An 18832-nucleotide genomic window follows, 5' to 3' on the forward strand; every position below is an offset into this window, starting at 1 on the left:
GCAATCTGGTGACATTGGTTTAGAATTTTTGAGTTAGGTCGTAAGTATTTTATTAGAAATTTGCAAAAATTGAAAATTTTCAGAAAACGAAACTATCAAGTTTGCAACACTGTAACTCAACAACGAAAAACGATAAGACGATTCTGTGAATTAGACCTAATATACGTCCAAAGCAGACAAAATTGATATGTTCCAGATGAATATCAGAAAAGTTAGTAATATCGAAATACAGCTTTCGCAGAACCCTTGTAGCCAACGTAACAAATTCACGTAAGATGTAAAAGGACATAACGAATTTGTCCGCTTTAATGGTCTAATGTATTCTGTTTACAGAACCGCGATATCTGTTTTTGATGCAGAGCTATGAATTTGTAAACTTCGTGCTTCTATTTCTTTCAGACTGTGGAATATTTGAAAATCGTTTTGACAAACTTCAGGCTCGGGATCGAGATTCCGCTGCAAACAGTCATTAGAATTTAACGTTCTCTCTCAAATGCAACAAATTTCATTAAAATCGGTCCAGGGGTTATCTGAGAAAAACGTTTTTGCGTTTTACATGTATTTGAATAGGCCGCGTCGGAGTTGGGCCCGAGCTAAAGCTTCCTCTTAAGGATCCGAGGGTTCACTTTGTAACCCTTTAATGTTCGTCAAAACTGTGGTTTCAGCATGTATACTCGGGCAAAAAAGGACACTACCGTTCACTGCGCGCTTCCCGGTGATGCTTACAAGGAAATCGCCGCCTCTCTGCCGACGTTGTTTACACCGTGCGCCTTGCATACGCCGCTGCCGGCTCAGCACGCGCTCGGCCTTGGAACCGTCACGGATTCTTCGGCCGATGAAGGAACTTAGCCAATTCAGCGACGATAGCCAAAAATAAACAAAAGAAAGGAGGATAGACCGCCTCCGTTTTGAAACCGGTGCACGCGGTTTACACCGTGGGCGGCAGCGGTTTGTTCGCGCGTGTGATAGACAAGCTATCCTGCTGCCAGCAGGTGCCCAAGACGCACGTACACGCACGCGCGCTGTCTCGCGCCGCCGAAGGCAGCGGGCTATCGTGTGACAAGGGGGGCGGCGCGTCCCCGCAAGCCTCCCATGACGACGTCGCCGTGGTTTCCTCAATGCGCGCGGTTGCCGCGCGTCTACTTGGCAGCCATGTTTTCTTTCTTTCTTTTTGCTGTCCTCCCACGTTGGCAACGCTGTGCAAACGCTCTCTCAACGCCGCTCTCGTGTTGCCAGACGACCGCGCGTCGGGTATGCCTCTTCCCCGGAAGCTGAGCCCGAGGGACTATGACGAAATAGCGATGGGCCGGTAGCGTTTCCGCTCGCGTTATGCGTGCCCGGTAATAAGGCGGCTTCGCGACCGCAGCTCGGCGTCGTCCCAAAGGGACAGCGGACCGCTGAAAGCAACACGGCTTTGAGTTTGTTCTGCGTTTATGCCTCTTTGCCTCGAAGGTGCGTTTGCAACTTACTTTCGGAATGAGCGTAAGTTTATAGTAGCTTTGTTCATTTATAGAGTTTTATCTCCTTGAATAAGAGCACTATCTGTTTCTGTTTTTTGTTTATGTATCTATATAATGTTGCCGCTCTTGTGAGCACTTAGGATGTTCGTTAGTAGAGAAACCGTGGGCTGTCCTGCCGCTGCTGTGAGGTCACGCGTGAATCAGGCTCTGTCATGTAAAATTTTATCAGCGATAAATAAGCATATACGGCGAGAGCTCTTCAAGTGGCGAGCTATGACCTATCACTGAGATGGATCTTGCGCGTGTTTTATAAAATTATGTGTCGCCGACCACTTAGCTAAGTCCCGCCTTCCTGCCTTACTATGAGGCGTGCTCACAAATGCTCTTATACGTGCATATAAACGGGCTGAAATATTGTAGCGAAATTCAAGGAATGCCTCTATGCTGATATTCCGAAACACGCAATGAGACACTAATTATACTTCAGGCCGCTACTATTGCATTTCTTGTGTTATTTGTCAGAATAGTGCACCAAAAGCAAACTAATTATTAAGCAGGAAGAAAAGGAACAGATGACGATAAAGAGGGTCTAATAGTGCAAGCGCCATGTATAGTCAAATATAATAATAATATTTGGGGTTTTACGTGCCAAAACCACTTTCTGATTATGAGGCACGCCGTAGTGGAGGACTCCGGAAATTTTGACCACCTGGGGTTCTTTAACGTGCACCTAAATCTAAGCACACGGGTGTTTTCGCATTTCGATGTATAGCCAAAGAGCGCCAAACAATGGTAAGGGGATGACGTGAAATGCTATGGCAGCCTTAAATTCATTAAAAGTGATTTAGGGCATGTATTTCAACGGGGGTGCTTTATGGTGGAAGTACCATGCATGGCTTAAGATCAGAAATGACAATAACTTAAGTTCGTCAGTAAAACTAGAACAAGCGCGAATAGGTATAGTGGAAAATGAAACTTGGGAGCGGGCATAACTGGGGGGGGGGGGGGGGGGCAATAAACGTATCTGCTTTAGTGTACCTACAAACGGTATAAGGTGCCAAGGTGCGCAGTTGAGCACTTGCAGCGCAAGCGCTAGTAGGGCTTGGCTCGCTTAGGCTCATCACAAAACGAGGCCTCGACGTGGAGGCTGTGCAGTGTATGTTCGACTCTGGGCACCATTTTATCGAAACCTCCATCTTTAGGTAGGAGATGACTGTATGAGCAGGAAACATTTCTTTATCAGTAAGCAAAAAGGCAGGATGTGATGACAATTATTGATTATGTACCGATTAGAAGTGCTTCCTTCTTTGCGTCACGCACCCCTTGCATTTTATTATAAGTACGTGCGCTATTGTTAACGTCTCCGCACGAATGACACTTGCAAGGATCACCGTTAGATAGCACGTATGAGTGCGTTGCATGTGTGTGGCCAATGTATAGTCTTGCACAGGGAGGCGTCCGCCATCTTTCTTGTCGCTCTAAGATGTGTGATCGGAGATGAGGTTGTGTGACAGGTAGTTTGTTCGCAGTTTGCTTGTTCCATTTCTCTTGCCAGAACGCTGGCAGCTTCCTCCTAGTGTTGGGCTTAAGATCCAAGTGAAAGACCAACGCGTCAGACGCACTGTTAGCGTGCTTGACTGATGTCGCCATTTTGTCGGTGTCTTTATTGCATATTACACTACGGTGTACGGGAATGCAGCATGCTATTATGCTCGAGCCTGTTTGGTATGCTGCGCGCAGTGATGTAACGCGTATATTGAAGGTAGGATTCTTGCCTGCCGTACCAGATCGAAGTTCTATGACTACACTAAGGGGGTAAATATCGTAAATTATTGCTTTGGCTTACTTACTTTGATTGATGTGTTTACCAGTACTCAGAATGGCGTGTGCATCGAAGCTAAGCATGCCGGCTCCTTTATTTGTCTTTTGTTCAAGCGATAATTCATTCCTATCCTAAGAGACGGGCAAGCTCAGTAGAAAGGCTTTGGCGAAAACCATAGTGATAGGGAGATAGCAGATTAAATTAAGAGAGGTACTTTGGTAAACGGTTATAAAAGAGTTTCTCGGTAACATTACTAAAGAGCGATAGCAATGAGATCGGATGGCAATTGTTAATAGAATCTTTGTCCCTTTTTTGTGACCTAGAGCTATTTTGCTAACCTTGAGGCAGCTGGGAAAAATATCGGACATGAACATTTTATTTACTATATTTGAATGAATGGGTGGCAACATTACAAAAGTTTTACCGTTGCGGCGCGTATCATGTCTAAGCCCTGTCCTGTTATCTTTACAGAAGATATGACTTGATGGACTTCTTCGGGTGACATAGGATACCTGCAAAATGAGTGGGTGCAATGTCGAGGGCTAGGTAAGACAGGATCAGGTTCAATATTTAGTGAAGCCCTAAAGTGGTCGCTACATGCACTCGATATATCATTTTGATCAGTAAAACACTTGTCATTATGAATGGTTTCCCTGAAGCATGGTTTAGACCTATTATTGTTAAGAGATTTCTTGATTATTTCCGGGTTATTTTAATGTAATTTCTATTTGTCTTGATTTGGCTTTGGTGGTAATCGCGTTTGGCGTGTTTAAAAATAGTAGGAACCAAGTTGGAATATGTTTCAAATGTATACTTTAGTGCAACATTAGGTGTCTAGATATTGTGCTTCTTACGGAGTCGACTTTTCTCCTTAGTGAAGCTCATCAGCGCATTAATAATTGAAGAATTTCGTGCTTTGTGAAAGCAGTGAGTTACCTTAGTTTTAAATGTACACTCTTTAATGTAATCAGTTATTGTCTTGGAGAAAGACTGAAAGGCTATCTCAGCATTGTCTTCACTCACAACGCCATCCAACTTAACAAAAAACTGCGCGAAAAAAAAAAAAACGTGGGCAAGAAAGAGAAACGACAAACACTGGATCCCGTGTTTGTAGTTTCTCTCTTTCTTGTCTACGTCTGTCTTGTCTACGTCTTGTCTACGTCTTGTCTACGTCGTGAAGTTGTAACCACACCAACTCACCAAGCTCTCAGTTTTGGGGAACGCCATCCAAATTGGTTGCACGGATCATATCGATAAACGTTGCAGAATTGAACGAGGACTCCGTACGTGTCGTGCAACGTTGTAATCTGATATACTCTGGACAAAGAAATAAGGGATTATGATTACTAAACGTGATATCAATTACTCATGCTATGTGACCAGTTATCACACCAGAAAAAAAATGTGATCACTTAAGCTATTCGTGCTCGTTGTGTAACACCTAGTGGGAGCATTAATTAATGAGGCGGCAACCATAACTGAGGAGGCACTGGACGTGGTACGAGCGTGAGTGATTATTGAAGTGAAGAAATTTAAAATTCATGTCCCCATAGATGTTACATTCTCATTTTCACTAATTACGAAGCATTACGGTACTCCTAACTGAGAACAATAAACTGAGAAAGATAATGACGGAGAAGGATACATTCAAGCTGCTATTCTACCAGTATTGTTTAGCGAGAACACTTTCTATTTAAACTCCAACCAAACAGATTCGCATTGCTCATTTCGAAATAAAAGATCAGTGCGACGTTTTGCAGGCGAGCAACGAGCAAATTAAAATGGCAGATCCACCACTGCGTTGCCCTTCTCGATTGCAATATTTCGAAGTGTATCCTGAGAACCCATACATGTTCGGAATCTATCTCGCGCGGCAGATGGTGGGCCCCAATTTGAATAAGTCATCACCGATAATCAGCCCCGTGCGTTTATAGGGATGGTGTACAGGCTCTACACCATTTAAGAAGTGGCGCTCGTCTGGAGCAATTACCTCCAGATTTTGCACAGCTAGGTCCACCTGTAGCTATAGGCACCCTGCGCATGACCAGGCGGTACCACAGATGATGATGATAGCAATGATGATGGTGATGTTTACTGGTATCTACTTTCAAACGGGGCTGGGACAAATAGCTAGCCTGCTTGACTCAACCAGGTTTTACTGCATATATCGCGCTCTAGCCTTTTGCCTATCTGATCTCTACGTAACTTTCGTGTTTAGAACCTCGATCACTGTAATATATCATTATTAACACTTGCAATGACTCCGGTTCTGTCAGTATTTTCTCTGCTGTTTTTTTCACCAATACAATAATCGTCTCGTACATGTCTCGACTGCTGGCCAGATAATGATTCTATCCGATTTGAATCAAAACCCTTTTGGAAGTTGGACACTCCCTATGGGTTTTGCTGAGTCAATATCTTAAATAACGTTGTCCGCTATCGAAAAGCGCCGCCGCACAGCCGTTTTGACGTTTCTTGGGGCATGGCCTCCAAGATGGGGCGACGCCCCAGTTCGGAGGCTATGGTTGGGGGTAGGGGAGCTGGCGCGGTTATCGCTATGGAACTAAACAGCCTGTCCATGATCATAACGACATGGTTCCTATAACTGCGCGGCATGGATACCTTCTTTCGTGGCGCTAACCTCAAGAAGAGAAAGCTCATAATACCTCAGGCAGCGTCTACGAATTGCGGAGGTGGTAGTTGCAGGTGGTTACAACATAACTAGTACACACGTTCTTCAAACTGTAATCAGCGGAGTGTATTGTCTGCCCCTCTATGACGTCCTGTTATTTTGCGCTGTTTCCGCTCAGGCAGTGCTAAGGTAGAAATTTATTATGAAGCTTCCCCGCAGCATGATGTACATCGGGTTGTTGTTTACAGGTTTAATAACAACCGAAGAATTCATGCAGGCTTCTGCGACTGCCGCGCTGGTGTCGCGGTGAGGTGAAAACACGCTGTGTCTTTGCACGTTAACAGGCTGACGTCATACTTGAGCACAAGTCAGCGACGTACCTGGAATGTTCTTTCGTCGTGGAAAGGAAATCGGGCTTCGGAAGAATTCACGGACTACAGGCAGAATTTAGTAACGGCTTGTTGGCTAGCCACGGTTTTTTATGGAAGCATGAGTTTACCCTGTTTTCAGGCGCTTCAGGTCTGGGGTGTGCCGAATGGCAATCGCCCAATGAGCTCTTTGCAGAGACAGACGACCTTTCAAAATACCCCACATTGCTAGATCCTGTAGGCGATTAGGAAGCGCTGATTTCGAATAAAAAAAAAGAACTAAACACAGTTTCAAATATTTTATTGGCCAAGAAGCAGAATCAATGAAGAGGCAAAGTTCTCGTTCACACAAAAAAAGTAGTTCGTGCGTTTGAGTTGATTTTCTGTTCAGGAGGGCGTTTTCAGAAGCGTCGATAACTAGAACCATACCTGTAACGTTTGCCTTGGCCCAATCAAGTTGCTTGGCTTGATTACAATTTGGATTGAGGTGAATCATACTAAAATACATCCGTCACATTGACACGCGCTGCCTCAGCCTTCTCAAAACATCTGCTGCTTTGCAAAACGCAGTAGTTGGTCAAGTGCGCAAGTAACTGGCTGGTAGAGTGGGGAAGGGCAGATATTTTGGAATTAGAAGTCTGCTTAATGTGTGGGATTTCTAAACAGGAATTTATGAAACGGGACGGCAACCTGCAAGACGTCGGCACAAGAGAGAGAGATATAATTTATTTGAATGAAGGCAGAGAGGTCGGCCTGAGCTAACACTCTCTAGCCTGCTACTCTGCACAGGGGGAGGGGGAACAGGGACATAAAGGTGTGATGAGGGATGATGATGACATAGAAAGAGGGGTGCGCAAAGGTGAAAGCAAGTTCAGCATTCTGATAGCAAACGTTCAGAAAGCTCATTCATGAAGTGACTATCTGGTTCCGTATCTAGTCAGTAGCCACCAATTCAAGTGAACTTAAAGGCGCTAGGACGAAGATGGTGTGTGGGCCTCCCCTGCGTAAGCAGCACAAGTGCAAAACAAAAGTTTTATGGCATGTAAAAAGCTGCGATAGGCGGTTCCACCACGGCGAGCACCTAGAGGGCGCTTGTAGCGGCCGGATTCTGGAGACCACCGAGAATCACGCGAATTGATTCTACAAGGTGCTTCAGAATTTTCTGTACACTCTCCTTCTCATTGTGTCCATCTGCTTGCTTGCCCGTAGTGCCACGGGCTTCATTGGCCCTATCATTCTTGGCTTCATGGCGCAGAGGACCACTAGGGCCCGCTGGTATGGCCGTGGGCCTAGAGGGCAGCAAGGGCTATTCCGTGTATGTATCAGCCGGTGGAGGCGAATGTTTGTCGCGTGCTGTCATCGACTTTAAATTAGCAGTAGGTACCGTTACCGTCCATGATGCACGCATAGGCAGAGGTGGTTGTGGCGCCTGTGCCCCGCTATGTAGTTCTTCTGAAATTGCTGTGTGGCGCTTCTTTCGCGAGCGTTGGTCACGTTGGCGAACAGATTGAGCAGCCTCTTTACGTGAAGATTGGTCTCTTGTCATTTTTCGAAGAATACGAACTTCTTCTTTCATCTTCGGGCATTACTGCGAAGTCGCTTTGTGAGAGCCAGTACAGTTGGGACATTTAAATGAGGACGCATCACAGCCAGTAGTATTATGCTCTCCACCGCAACGCGAGCAGGTGTCTTTACTTCTACAAACAGCGCTCACGTGTCCTGTCTTTAGACATTTCCGGCACTGAACAGGCCTCGGAACGAATGGTCGTACACGGTGTATCACGTAGCCCACTTTGACAGACGCTGGTAATGTCGCAGAAGGAAACATTAACTTGATACATCGGGAGTTCCCCAAGCGGTGGATCACAAGAATACGCACCTCAAAAGACTCTTGAGGTCCGCATCTTTCATGTCAAGCTCCACGTCGGAAATCACACCAGTCGTTGTCTCCTTCCCGTAAGTAATAAAGGAGTGGACGGGGATTGCGCTTAACTATGGAATGGTCTTTAACTTCTCCAGTATTGCGAAATTTTTCACATCTATTTTTAGGATGTTCTTGCGAGCGTCGATACTGATCTCGTTGATTTGCCCAGGGGCCACACTTTCAAAATATTCGGTTAGAAACTCCCTGCTGAGGGAGTTCATTCTGTGTGACGTCAAGGGGGACACGTAAGAAACTAGGAAGGATTCCTGCTCACTCTGATTCGATGAAGTCGTCTCAGTCGACATACGGCACATCTTTTTCATACGGCGGCCCATGACTACGGCGTGCTCGCTGTCACAGTCTATGGCTTCTGGCGTTGAGCTCTCCCAGGAATCGAGCTAGTCCGAGCTTCCAAAGGCACGTCGTCCAAAAGTGAGCGATGAAGCGGACGACTGACCTTGTTCAGGTGGTCGAGGGAACATCTTCTTGCTCATCCTTCATGAAGTGACTCTCACGGAAATAAATCTGCTGACGTTAATTGTGCTTTTAACGTCCGAGAGGCATTCATGAGCTGTTAGAATTCGCATTACTTTCATCAACTTCTTACGCATTACGCTCGGTTTCCTCAACAAAATAATCGCAACCGAGTGGAAAAGAAACGTACTGCAGGTAACTCGATCACCTTGCCACCAGAATACATTAAATGAAAGTACCATGTATGTTGATAACTTTCTTCGACGAACCAGCTGGGTCCAGAGTTCGGGCCATTGCTTCTCCGATATCCATGCCGGCAATACGCTTCGTGCCAGGAGCATTGCTGGAAAGATTGCGCAGCTTACAGCGCAGTAGGTTTTGCGGTTTGGACGCGGACGCATTGCAATTAACGTGCTCGGTTGTCAGGTTAAGTGTAAAGGATCCAGAACAAAACCCAAGTGAAGTGCCCGTTTGGTCTCTGTTTATTGACGCTGCCACTACTGCTGCAGCTCTCAAATTGTGCTTGCGTCCCTGCAACAGGCGCCCTCGTCGGGGCTGTGGCTACATCTGTAGGGTGCCTATAGAGACGCTGTTCCACCTCGGTATGAGGAGAGGGGGGAATAATTGAGGAGATCGGGGAAGTACCGTCGCCCGGAAATTAATATCTATAGGCACATGATGACTATACGAGTATATAAGGTGACCTGGCCTTGCATTGCCATATAATCAGGCGGTGTCATTTACAAGCGTGCAATCTTATCAAGTGCTCTAGCGGTGGCCGTTATATACAAGAAGTTGTAGTGCTTCGAGGGGCAGCCATCTTTTGAGGGCGCTGCAGGAGCTGGCGAAACGATCAACCGGAATAATGCTCAGCCTGTACTTCATGCTTGACGCCAGTGTTCCCCTGTCGTGCCTTTTCCCTCAGTTGCTCCCTCATCAAACCAGCAGTCCAGTGGCGGCGGGGACCGAGATTAAGTGCAGTATGCGCAATACAATATTCTGGTCTATACTAAGCAGAGTTCGCAGATGCCCGTCAGTGAAAATAATCCTTAGCTTTTTAGATCAAACGTGACTCCTCGTGAGCGGGCTGCTATATGCTGTCGCTCACAATTCGGGGTGTACGCAAAGTGCTAACGTAAGCTTAAATGTGGTATTCACAGCCAACAACGCTGATTTCTCGCTGAGATCGCTCATGGATAGAAGTCCGCGCTGTCCTGCTCTCACGAAGTCAGGCTTAGAGGGAAATAAGGAAGGTACACTTCGTATCCAACCGCGCCCTCTCACTAGCAAAGCGAAAGTTTTTACAACACTATTCCTGCCTATTTTGTCCAATGGCTAACACACTTGCCCTTAAGGAGGCTGGATCTAATCGATGATGGCATTAAATTATTTACCAATCTGCCCAAAAGCAGCACACATGCATGGAGGGCAGAAATGAAGTTTTGATTTTCGGCGACAGCTTTCGGGAGGGGGGGGGAAGTAAAAATTGCACCAAAGCATACCCACGCGAGAAGTGCTTAGAACACTAAAATGATAGCATGAAAATTGCATAAAAATCACTTTCATAATTCTCACTGTACGACTTTCATGTCAGATAGCTCGGTGCGCACCAGATGGCCATAATTACTCATTTAGAGCTTCTCTCATCGGAGGTGTAGCGCACCTGTTGTGTAGAAGTAAAAGTTTCTACAGGCTCAAGTAGTAAGTCAGGGCGCTAGCTATGGCACCAACCCACACCCTTAAAATAGGGCACAATGAGCAAAAAGTTTCAGAGATATTAAATTTCAAAGCAAAAGATTGTGTGTGACGGCACATCGTGCGAGGCTCAGAAGTCGCAAAATTTCAGATACTGATGACTACTGCGCAGCCAATAGGCTCACTAGCAGGAGGCTAACTGCGTTCGCAAAATATTTGCCTGGATCGCCAGCTTTTAAGCTTCGCTACGATAAGCTTGCTCTCAATCAAGGGCGATATGTTTATGACCCCAACACAGCCGAATTTCTTTTTTCTTTTTTTAAATAAGGTGTCACGACCACGAAACCCTAGAAAGTAGGCTGCCAAGCCTCAGAACGCCCGAAATACATTGCTATAGTAAATTTCTACAACCAGTTACGGTTTCTATGTTACGGTTTCTAGGTTATATGTCGTGACGTTCTAACGCGGAAGATGGAAAAGGACATCTAGCCGTTTTTGAACTCGCTCCGGCTCGCTCGGTGGTCCAGTTCGCTGCTACAATGGGCCGCACAGTGAGCAGCTGCATAGAGAGCCAGCCTGAGCAAGCGGCAAAACGTCGCAAGAACTTTCTCACACGGGACCACATACTGTATCGTGGCATCATCACACATATACTTCCTGAGAAATGAAAGTGAGAGTGGTCGTACGAACACAACTAGAGTAAATCATTTCGGGTGCTCTGGGGTTTGCCTTTATGTTCTCTAGGGTTCCATGATCGCGAACATTGTTAAAAAGAGAAATTGCCGAAAATTATGACAGTACTCCTTCAACCATTCCAGATGACCACTTTCCTTCCCAACCTTTTTACTTGTTAGTTTACAAATCCAGCTGTGGCGTTGTGACAGCGCAGGAGTAAACTTACAATGCTGGAATGGCTCCGTCAAAAAGTTTCCTGAATGCTTCCGTAAAGTCGAAGCAAGAGAATGTAATGCCATGACTGATAACAAAAAACATCGACGCCGTGATATTGTGAAAAAATGAGCACTTTCATATTAAAACGTAATCAGGGAAAACACGAGTGCGCTTTATCTGTGAGGCATCGGTAGTTGACATGTGACACGCAATCGCGATTCAAGGATCGACCAGAAGGAGGCTCGTCAGTGTCTTAACTGCCGGAGCATGTTTGGGAAATGCTAACACAAGAAACTCTAACGAAAGGCGATGTGTTCTGATAAAGAGAGCGAGAAATTAATTCAGGGACTAGGCACAAAGCAGGTATATTAAAAAAAAATATTAGTAAGGAACTGCTAGGTCGTGGCAACTCTCTATCAGCAAGAATTGCGAGAGACGTGGGAAGCAGTTGCATCATATGCGACGTAGCTGAGAACAATGTCTCAACCCTGACGAAAGGAGTGATAGCGGCGTATACCACTTGTATTTATGCGTATTCTCTGTGACACTTCCGGCACTGACGCGGCACTGAAGCGCCCCTTAGTGCGGTTTGCACAAATGCTGCCGTGTGCTGACGATGCTCTGGGTCGTACAGCTCCGACGCCTGTCGTGCAGAAAACCAAAAGCTGGCCAATTGTCAAGGCTCTCGCGATGCATCTTCGAAGAATTATCCACATGTGAAAAATGAGATCAAACTCTTGAGGCAAATGGTCAAGGATGCTTCCTCGCACAGGGAGGCTGCCGCTAAATTGCGACGTCAGCGTTCACATCACCGGAGATCTAGGAAATCCACCGCTATTGCTAAGGACTTGTACATACAACTAGCAATAGTAGCAACGAGGATCCTAAGCAGAAAGTCTCCGCTATCATTGCCTCCTGCGAGGAGTGGCCGCCGTTGCCACGGCTAGACCAACCAGCGGAGCAACAAGATGTAGCACGCTCGCCGAATCATGATTCATCTTCTGACAGCAGACAAGACCAGGACAAACAAGTTTTATCCATAATAAGGGCCTTTATGAACACGATACAAGTACTACTGACTGCCATTCGCATACCGGCGGCTCCAGGTGCATTTCAAATACTGGATGCCCTGAATACGGCACTGCTCGGTCTTGAGAAGCACCATGGCTGCTCATCTGCACTCGTTTCTCAAAGAACTCAAGGAATGAGTCTATCTTCCAGTGCAATGCCAGAGTCCTTAAATCCCGTATTTCGGACTTTCGTCCCGGTGTTTTTAAGAAAAGAATTCCGATCATCATCACTTGTGAGCCAAACATTGAGAGTGCCATCCGCCTGTCAGGATATGAAGCTTTCGTGTCTGCAATCTGTAGCGATCGCAGCAAGGTTATTGTATGCGTCAGATGCGATTTCACTTATGTTTTACAGACAGTAGCACCTGATGACGACAACCAGTACGTATGTCTCCCTATAAAACGCAAGAACGTCGCACGCCTTCGAATCGATTTGACAACGCCACACTAAGTGCAATTTTAACAGCGACACCTCGACCATGGAGTATTACCGGCGATTTCAATGCGCATCCTTCGCTATGGGTAGCTCAAAGATGGCTTGTCGAGGAAGCCGTGTGCTATTCTTCGCGTCGGACCATTGCTGCTTAAATGATGGCAGTCCCACTTTTATGTGGGGATTGATATACAGCAGCTACCTGGACTTAACTTTTCTTTCAAGATGCCTCAGTGCCAGTGTGAAATGGTTTCCGCACAACGAAACGCATGGTAGTGACCACATTTCAACATAATTTAAGATCAACGGCATACGCAAGTCATACTCTACCAGAGTTCTTCAACGCATAGACTAGTCTCAATACACGTTGCTCATGGAGCAGAATTGTGAAAAGATCCAGCACTGTCTACCTGGCAACATCGAGGAGCTAATTAACGACGAAGCTCAAGAAGCCACAAGAGTTTCTAGGCGAATTCCTAAATTTTCTGAATTCGAAGCAGAAGTGGAGCGGCTTCGGACAATTCGCTATCGCACGGAACGAAAGTACAGGCGCACCAAGTCCATCTACGACCTAAGGGAGGCAAGACGCATACAGAAGAAGATCCAGTGTCAGATCAACTCCCTGCAGTCTCTAAGATAGAAGACTTTCTGTGATTCACTTGATCCGCATAAGCCCACGCCACATATATGGGGAACGGTGGGCGGTCTTCGAACATCACAGCAACAACACCACCCCTTCAAATGCTTGGCTCTCTGCCAAGGTCGCCGAGAGATCGACGTAGCGGAGGACTTCTGTTTGAAGGTTGCTGGTCTGCCGTCCTCGTTCCCCGCACTTGATCCCATGATGTTCCAATCTCGCGGGATTCTCGTGTGGAAAATCTGTTTGCCATCGAGGAGTTGCAAGTGGCGTTGGCAGCGTGCAAACGTTCCTCATCGCCTGGGCCTGACGGGGTGACATACGCAGCTCTTGGCCACCTCGGTCAAATAGCCCGGCATCCACTTCTAGACGTGTACAACAATTCCTGGTGTGAAGGAGTGGTTCCTGCTACATGGAAGTCTACCGCCTTGTGCCTCCGCTCAAACCAGGTAAATTACCCCTAGACGTGGCGTCTTATCATCCCATTGCTCTGGCAATTTGTCTAAGAAAGGTGATGGAGAGGATGGTGCTGACACGTCTATAGTGGTAGCTAGAACACTACAAGATATGCCCTGACGCTATGGCAGGCGTCCCACGCGGACGCTGTTCTGTAGACCACGTCGTAGATCTTGTTTCGTCTGTTCAGCACGAAAAAAAAAAAGCCTAAGGAGACTGCCAGTGGCGATGTTCCTGGACGTTAAAGGCGCTTATGCCAACGTAGCCCATCGAATCACCCTGAACGCCTTGGGCGATGTCGGCCTGGGTGGCCTTGTTTTTCGAAGGATGCTCAGCTACCCGAAGGACAGGTGATTCTTTGTGCAAACAGAGGATGCTGCGTTATCACAACACACCTACCGTTGCATACCACAAGGCGGAGTCTTGAGCCCCACTTTAAACTCGTGGTCATCGACTTGGTTCATACCCTTCTGCAATCCGTCCATGTGTCGATATATGCAGACAATATGTGCGTTTGGTCAGCAGGACCGACGCGTCTCCAGGTGTGCGCCAGACTCCAAGAAGCGGCCACACTAACATCAGTTTATCTTCGAGCACGAGGTCTGGAGGTGTCCTCAGAAAAGTGCTCTATGATCGCTTTCACGCGCAGCGCAATGAGACCGAACGCTGTCAGAATTAGCGGACAGCCTATTGCCTGCGAGAAGACGCATCTCGTTTTAGGAGCGGTAATAGGTCGGGCCCCTCCTGGAGTCCTCATGCCTCCTACCTAAAAAGGAAACCAGTCACGATAACCCACGTGCTCAGATTTCTTGCAGAAAAGTGACGGGGTGCGTCTGTGAGTGCGATGCTCTAACTCTATAACGCACTGTTCCTGGGTCTTCTACGCTATAGCTTACCTGTACTGGGTGGGACCGGTAAGACCAGTCTCCGTGCCCTCCAGCCTGTGCAAGCTCAAGCTCTGCAAACTAGTCTTGGCTTTTCCAGGTGTGCATCCAAGGCAGCAACAATAGCCATCGCGCATGACCACCCCATCAATACGTATAAAAAAGTCGACGCTTTAAGGATGCACATCAGGCACTTCGCCCGACTTCCATCGCATCATCTGGCTCCTCTTCCTGCCGCTCGACCTCGTTCAGCGTTTAGCAGGAGCCAACCGTAGAACTTTACCGTCAAATTTTACGCCTGCAGCACGACCATCTCTACGGCTGTGGTGCCTGCATCCACTTCAGGCCCTTCTTGTCATTCCCAGCATCAAAAAGAAAACAGAGATGCCATCTTTCGACCTCAAACAAACCGTGCTTCCATTTCTACATGACAAGCACAAAGAACGCATCCCCGTTTACACGGACGGTTGTGTCTCCTCTAAAACTTCTGCTGAAGCAATAGTAATTCCCACAAAATCTTTCACCCTCAAATACAAAACGTCTCATATACATCATCAATGGCTGCAGAACTCGCAGCTATCGGTGCTGCTCTGGAGTTTATTGGTCACAAATCATAACTTTCATGGTCCATCTCCACGTTCCAACACTTCCATGCCGCCTGTGACTCGGCGTGGCATTCACAAACTACTATTCCTTCGGCATTGGAATGACCAACAGCCCTACTTGCGACACCTGCGGCTGCGAGGAGACGATCGAGCACTTCCTTTGTGACTCTCCCCTTTACAATGTGCCAAGAGAGGTGCTCGTGACCACGCTCGAAAAACTGGACAATCGCCCCTTCACAGAAGAAAAAGTTCCAGGACATTGGTACAGACTGGTTTCGGCACTCAAGGTCTTAAGGGATTTGCTGAAGTTTTTAAGGGCTTGTGAATTGTGCCACCATCTTTGAATTTTGTAGCGCGTAGCATCGCATTACTGTGTCAATTTTTCTCAGCTTTTTTCTTCTCTCTCCGTTTATTCTCTTTACCCCTTTTCCTAGCACAGGGTACCCAGTGGTACTTGCACTGGCTAACCTCCGTCTTTACTCCCCTTTTTGCCATTTTGTCTCTGTCTCTCTCTTGTATTTCAACAACGGAAGAGGGTCCGCATCCTTGATTATTCGCACACAGTGTTGGTTTTGCTGAATTATATTCAGCATTCCTTTTTAGAAAGCGCAAACAGAAAACGCTGCTCGTGAAATAAGAATGGATATAGAGGATATTTTACATACAAAAAGCGCAATAATAACTAAATTATCTAACTTTACTTAGACTGAGTGGCTCTCGAATGCGTGTTTTGACAACGCCTTTTCCTCTTGTCACGCACTGCACTTTATGTATTTAAGGCGGCAAAGGCGCACTGCGCGTGTCGCCGAAGGAAGACGAGGCGTCCGTTGTAGTAGTTTACATTGCTCTCGAGATATCTCTGCGCAATCTGCTCAAGTGCGAAACCTAATGACACCTCGCATTCTGCGTTATCTCGCAGCACGCCTCTCGGCTAATACTCGCGCTCCCAGAGAGAAGAAAAGGAAACACCGGCGTTCATGCCACCTCTGGCTTGCGGCCAGCGGAGCTCGGAGTGATGTCGCACCTCCTTAACCGAAGTTTCAGAGCGCATCGTCGCACGCACAGCACCCCTCCTGGAGGCCCGGTTACTGACAGGAGTCCCAGGAACGCCCTTCCCGCGTCGAGGGCTGCTCTGACCGATGTTCCTGAACACGAAGAACTGCGCAGTGGCGGCAGGAGGCAAAGCTCGTGCGGCCTGGCATCTGCCGCTTCTATGGCGCCGGGTCCAGCGCAGGAAGCGAAGGTATCCCTCAACAAGTACGCGACGTTGAATGCTTCGGGAGGCGTACTGCCCAAGAATCGTGATTGGCTGCGGTGAGTGAGCCTTCAAGAAAGATGACTCGCACATTGAAAGTTGCACGGAAACTGACTGTGCAACACTTTGACGGGCTGCCGCGCTGTGTGCCCTGTTTACTTCTAGAAAAAAGCATCAAAGTACATAAAAGCTTAAGGCACAGTGGCACCCAGCTTATATTTGGACCATATTATCCGTTACTCTCCTCAATCGATCAGTTAGCGTACACTTTTGTGAAAAAGCCAGGTATTCTCAGCATGCTCGATCGTTTCTCTCGCGGCAATAAAACAAGAACCACGACCATGCCCAAATGTAGAAAAGAATGAATGAAGGCAAATTCAGCATATTACAACGGGATAACCCAGACCGTCTATCTCAAAAAGCAAAAGAAAAAAGTTGAAGGACGCTTAAGCCTCTCCTGTAGGAGTAAAGCGCGATAGCATCCAGAGTCCCTTGACTGCTTGTCAAACTTTCCACGAACTGCAGCTTATATAACGGTAATGTTGGTCGGAAAACGCTGGCGGCGAACGCCATGCACGAAAGTGAACTTTCTGGTAGAAATGAGACCTCTTCCCTTGGCTGATCGCGAAGGTTCGCACAGCCGCGCCAAAAAATAAATAAACAACAACAACAACAACAACAACATAATTTTCAGGTTTCTGTTATGCTTTCATACATCAAATATTTCAGTCTGAGCAGATTTAACATAAAAAACATTTGTTTGTGGGCAGTCATTCTCAAAATTCAGAGGAATTACTCAAGAACTTAGGACAAAGTATGAGTAACTTTAGTCATAAAATGCTGTGGCAATATAAACCGCACATACCGCATGTCGTATAGCAAGGCATGGCAAATATGTATACCTAAATATATACGGGAACTTTCGCTCAGAGGGACGCCGGTGCCGGACGCCGACGACAGATTTTCTGTGACAGGTGGGTCCTTAATGCTGTCGCGTTAAAATTGTATCGCGCTTTGTATCCAAGACCAGAGTCCTTCCATGTTTTTCTGGTCACGAAACTCCGCCGTCACGCTATGGGAGAGGTTCATATGCTGCCCAAAGGTGCCGCTACGCGGCGCCACTGTGTCACAGAGGGCATCGTTCGCGTACCGAAACGCGTGCGCAGTGCGAGGCGAGCTGAGTGATCGGGGTGCGTTCTGTGCATGCTGCGCTATTTTTCGAGTGCTGGGCTGCTTAGTTGAAGTGGCGGGGTGGGACAACGTTGCCGAACACGTGTTGCAAGTAACAGCTGAAGAAATAGAATGGTGGTATCTCTAACACGCCATTTGAAAAAAATTGCTGTATTTGGGATGTGGCTACTTGTGTTCGTTTGAGAGTTGTTTTGCCATGCGTTATGAAATGCTTTACACTTTCTTGTTTATAGAAACAATCGATTATGCATTCTTTATTGCCATTCGTTTGCTGGTGTTTCTTTCCTGCCCCCAATACATATCTCTGACGTTTGATGTTATTTCTTTATGCTTATTATATCAGTGTCATGCTTTTAACAAACTTCTTGCATTGTGAATGGTGGACCATTCGTGACCGGACGCCTCTGTGCTGTCTGTATTTCGCTCCGCTTATTTTACATGACAAAATTATCGTGCTTAAGTTGTTTGTTGTTTTTGCACCAACACGTTCTATTTCTTTTCTTAATCGAATTATAAAGCTTTTAACATATTGCAAATAGTTGCGCATTAAGAACCAAAATACCTAGTCTCGTCGTTTCTGCGTCGAAACCACGAGCAGCGTGAATATGTGCTGGGTTTACTGACGCTTCCAAACGACTGCTTGCTAAGGCAATTGCCTAATTAAAATACAGCTAGTTTCAACTGTGCAGGTCCTAACAGTTCACGTTCGCCTTAATCCGTTGCTAAAGCCGCACCGAAGACATTTAGTAGCGAAGTTTGTCTTGCATTAATCCTACCTAAATCTCATTCAGAAATGGCATCTCTTTGCAGAGAAATGTTAAGCGCACGGAGCAGCTCCATTTCCTTTTGTTTGTCATTAAGTATTCTACTGTAGCAGCCCTTTGCAATAACAATTTCATTCTTTTATCTCCTTATAAGATACTGCCCACAGTCAGAGTCCTTCTCTGTTACAGTTTAACAGAAAGTGCACAGCTGTGCTTGGTGAACCATCTGGCGCTGTGCGCAACGGAGAGTTGGCCCTTACTTAAGGGTAAG

General features: G+C 46.6%; 1 protein-coding gene across 4 annotated transcripts in view; it reads left to right on the forward strand.

The window, feature by feature from the left end:
• The first annotated feature begins 938 nt into the window (after nt 1–938).
• LOC126540614 (proline-rich protein 5-like) overlaps nt 939–18832 on the forward strand; it is a 47162-nt gene continuing 29268 nt past the window's right edge. The window contains exons 1-2 of one of the 4 annotated variants that reach the window (XM_050187451.3): nt 939–1452; nt 16271–16665. In XM_050187451.3, the coding sequence (XP_050043408.1) occupies nt 16367–16665 (299 nt within the window). In that variant the 5' untranslated portion in view covers nt 939–1452; nt 16271–16366. Of the gene's footprint in view, nt 1453–3809; nt 3829–16270; nt 16666–17551; nt 17581–18807; nt 18828–18832 lie in introns of those variants that run through there. The other 3 variants (XM_055076153.1, XM_055076154.1, XM_072286563.1) reach the window with 3 other exon arrangements.

Source organism: Dermacentor andersoni, chromosome 2 (assembly GCF_023375885.2).
Source record: "Dermacentor andersoni chromosome 2, qqDerAnde1_hic_scaffold, whole genome shotgun sequence".
Classification (NCBI taxonomy): domain Eukaryota; kingdom Metazoa; phylum Arthropoda; class Arachnida; order Ixodida; family Ixodidae; genus Dermacentor; species Dermacentor andersoni.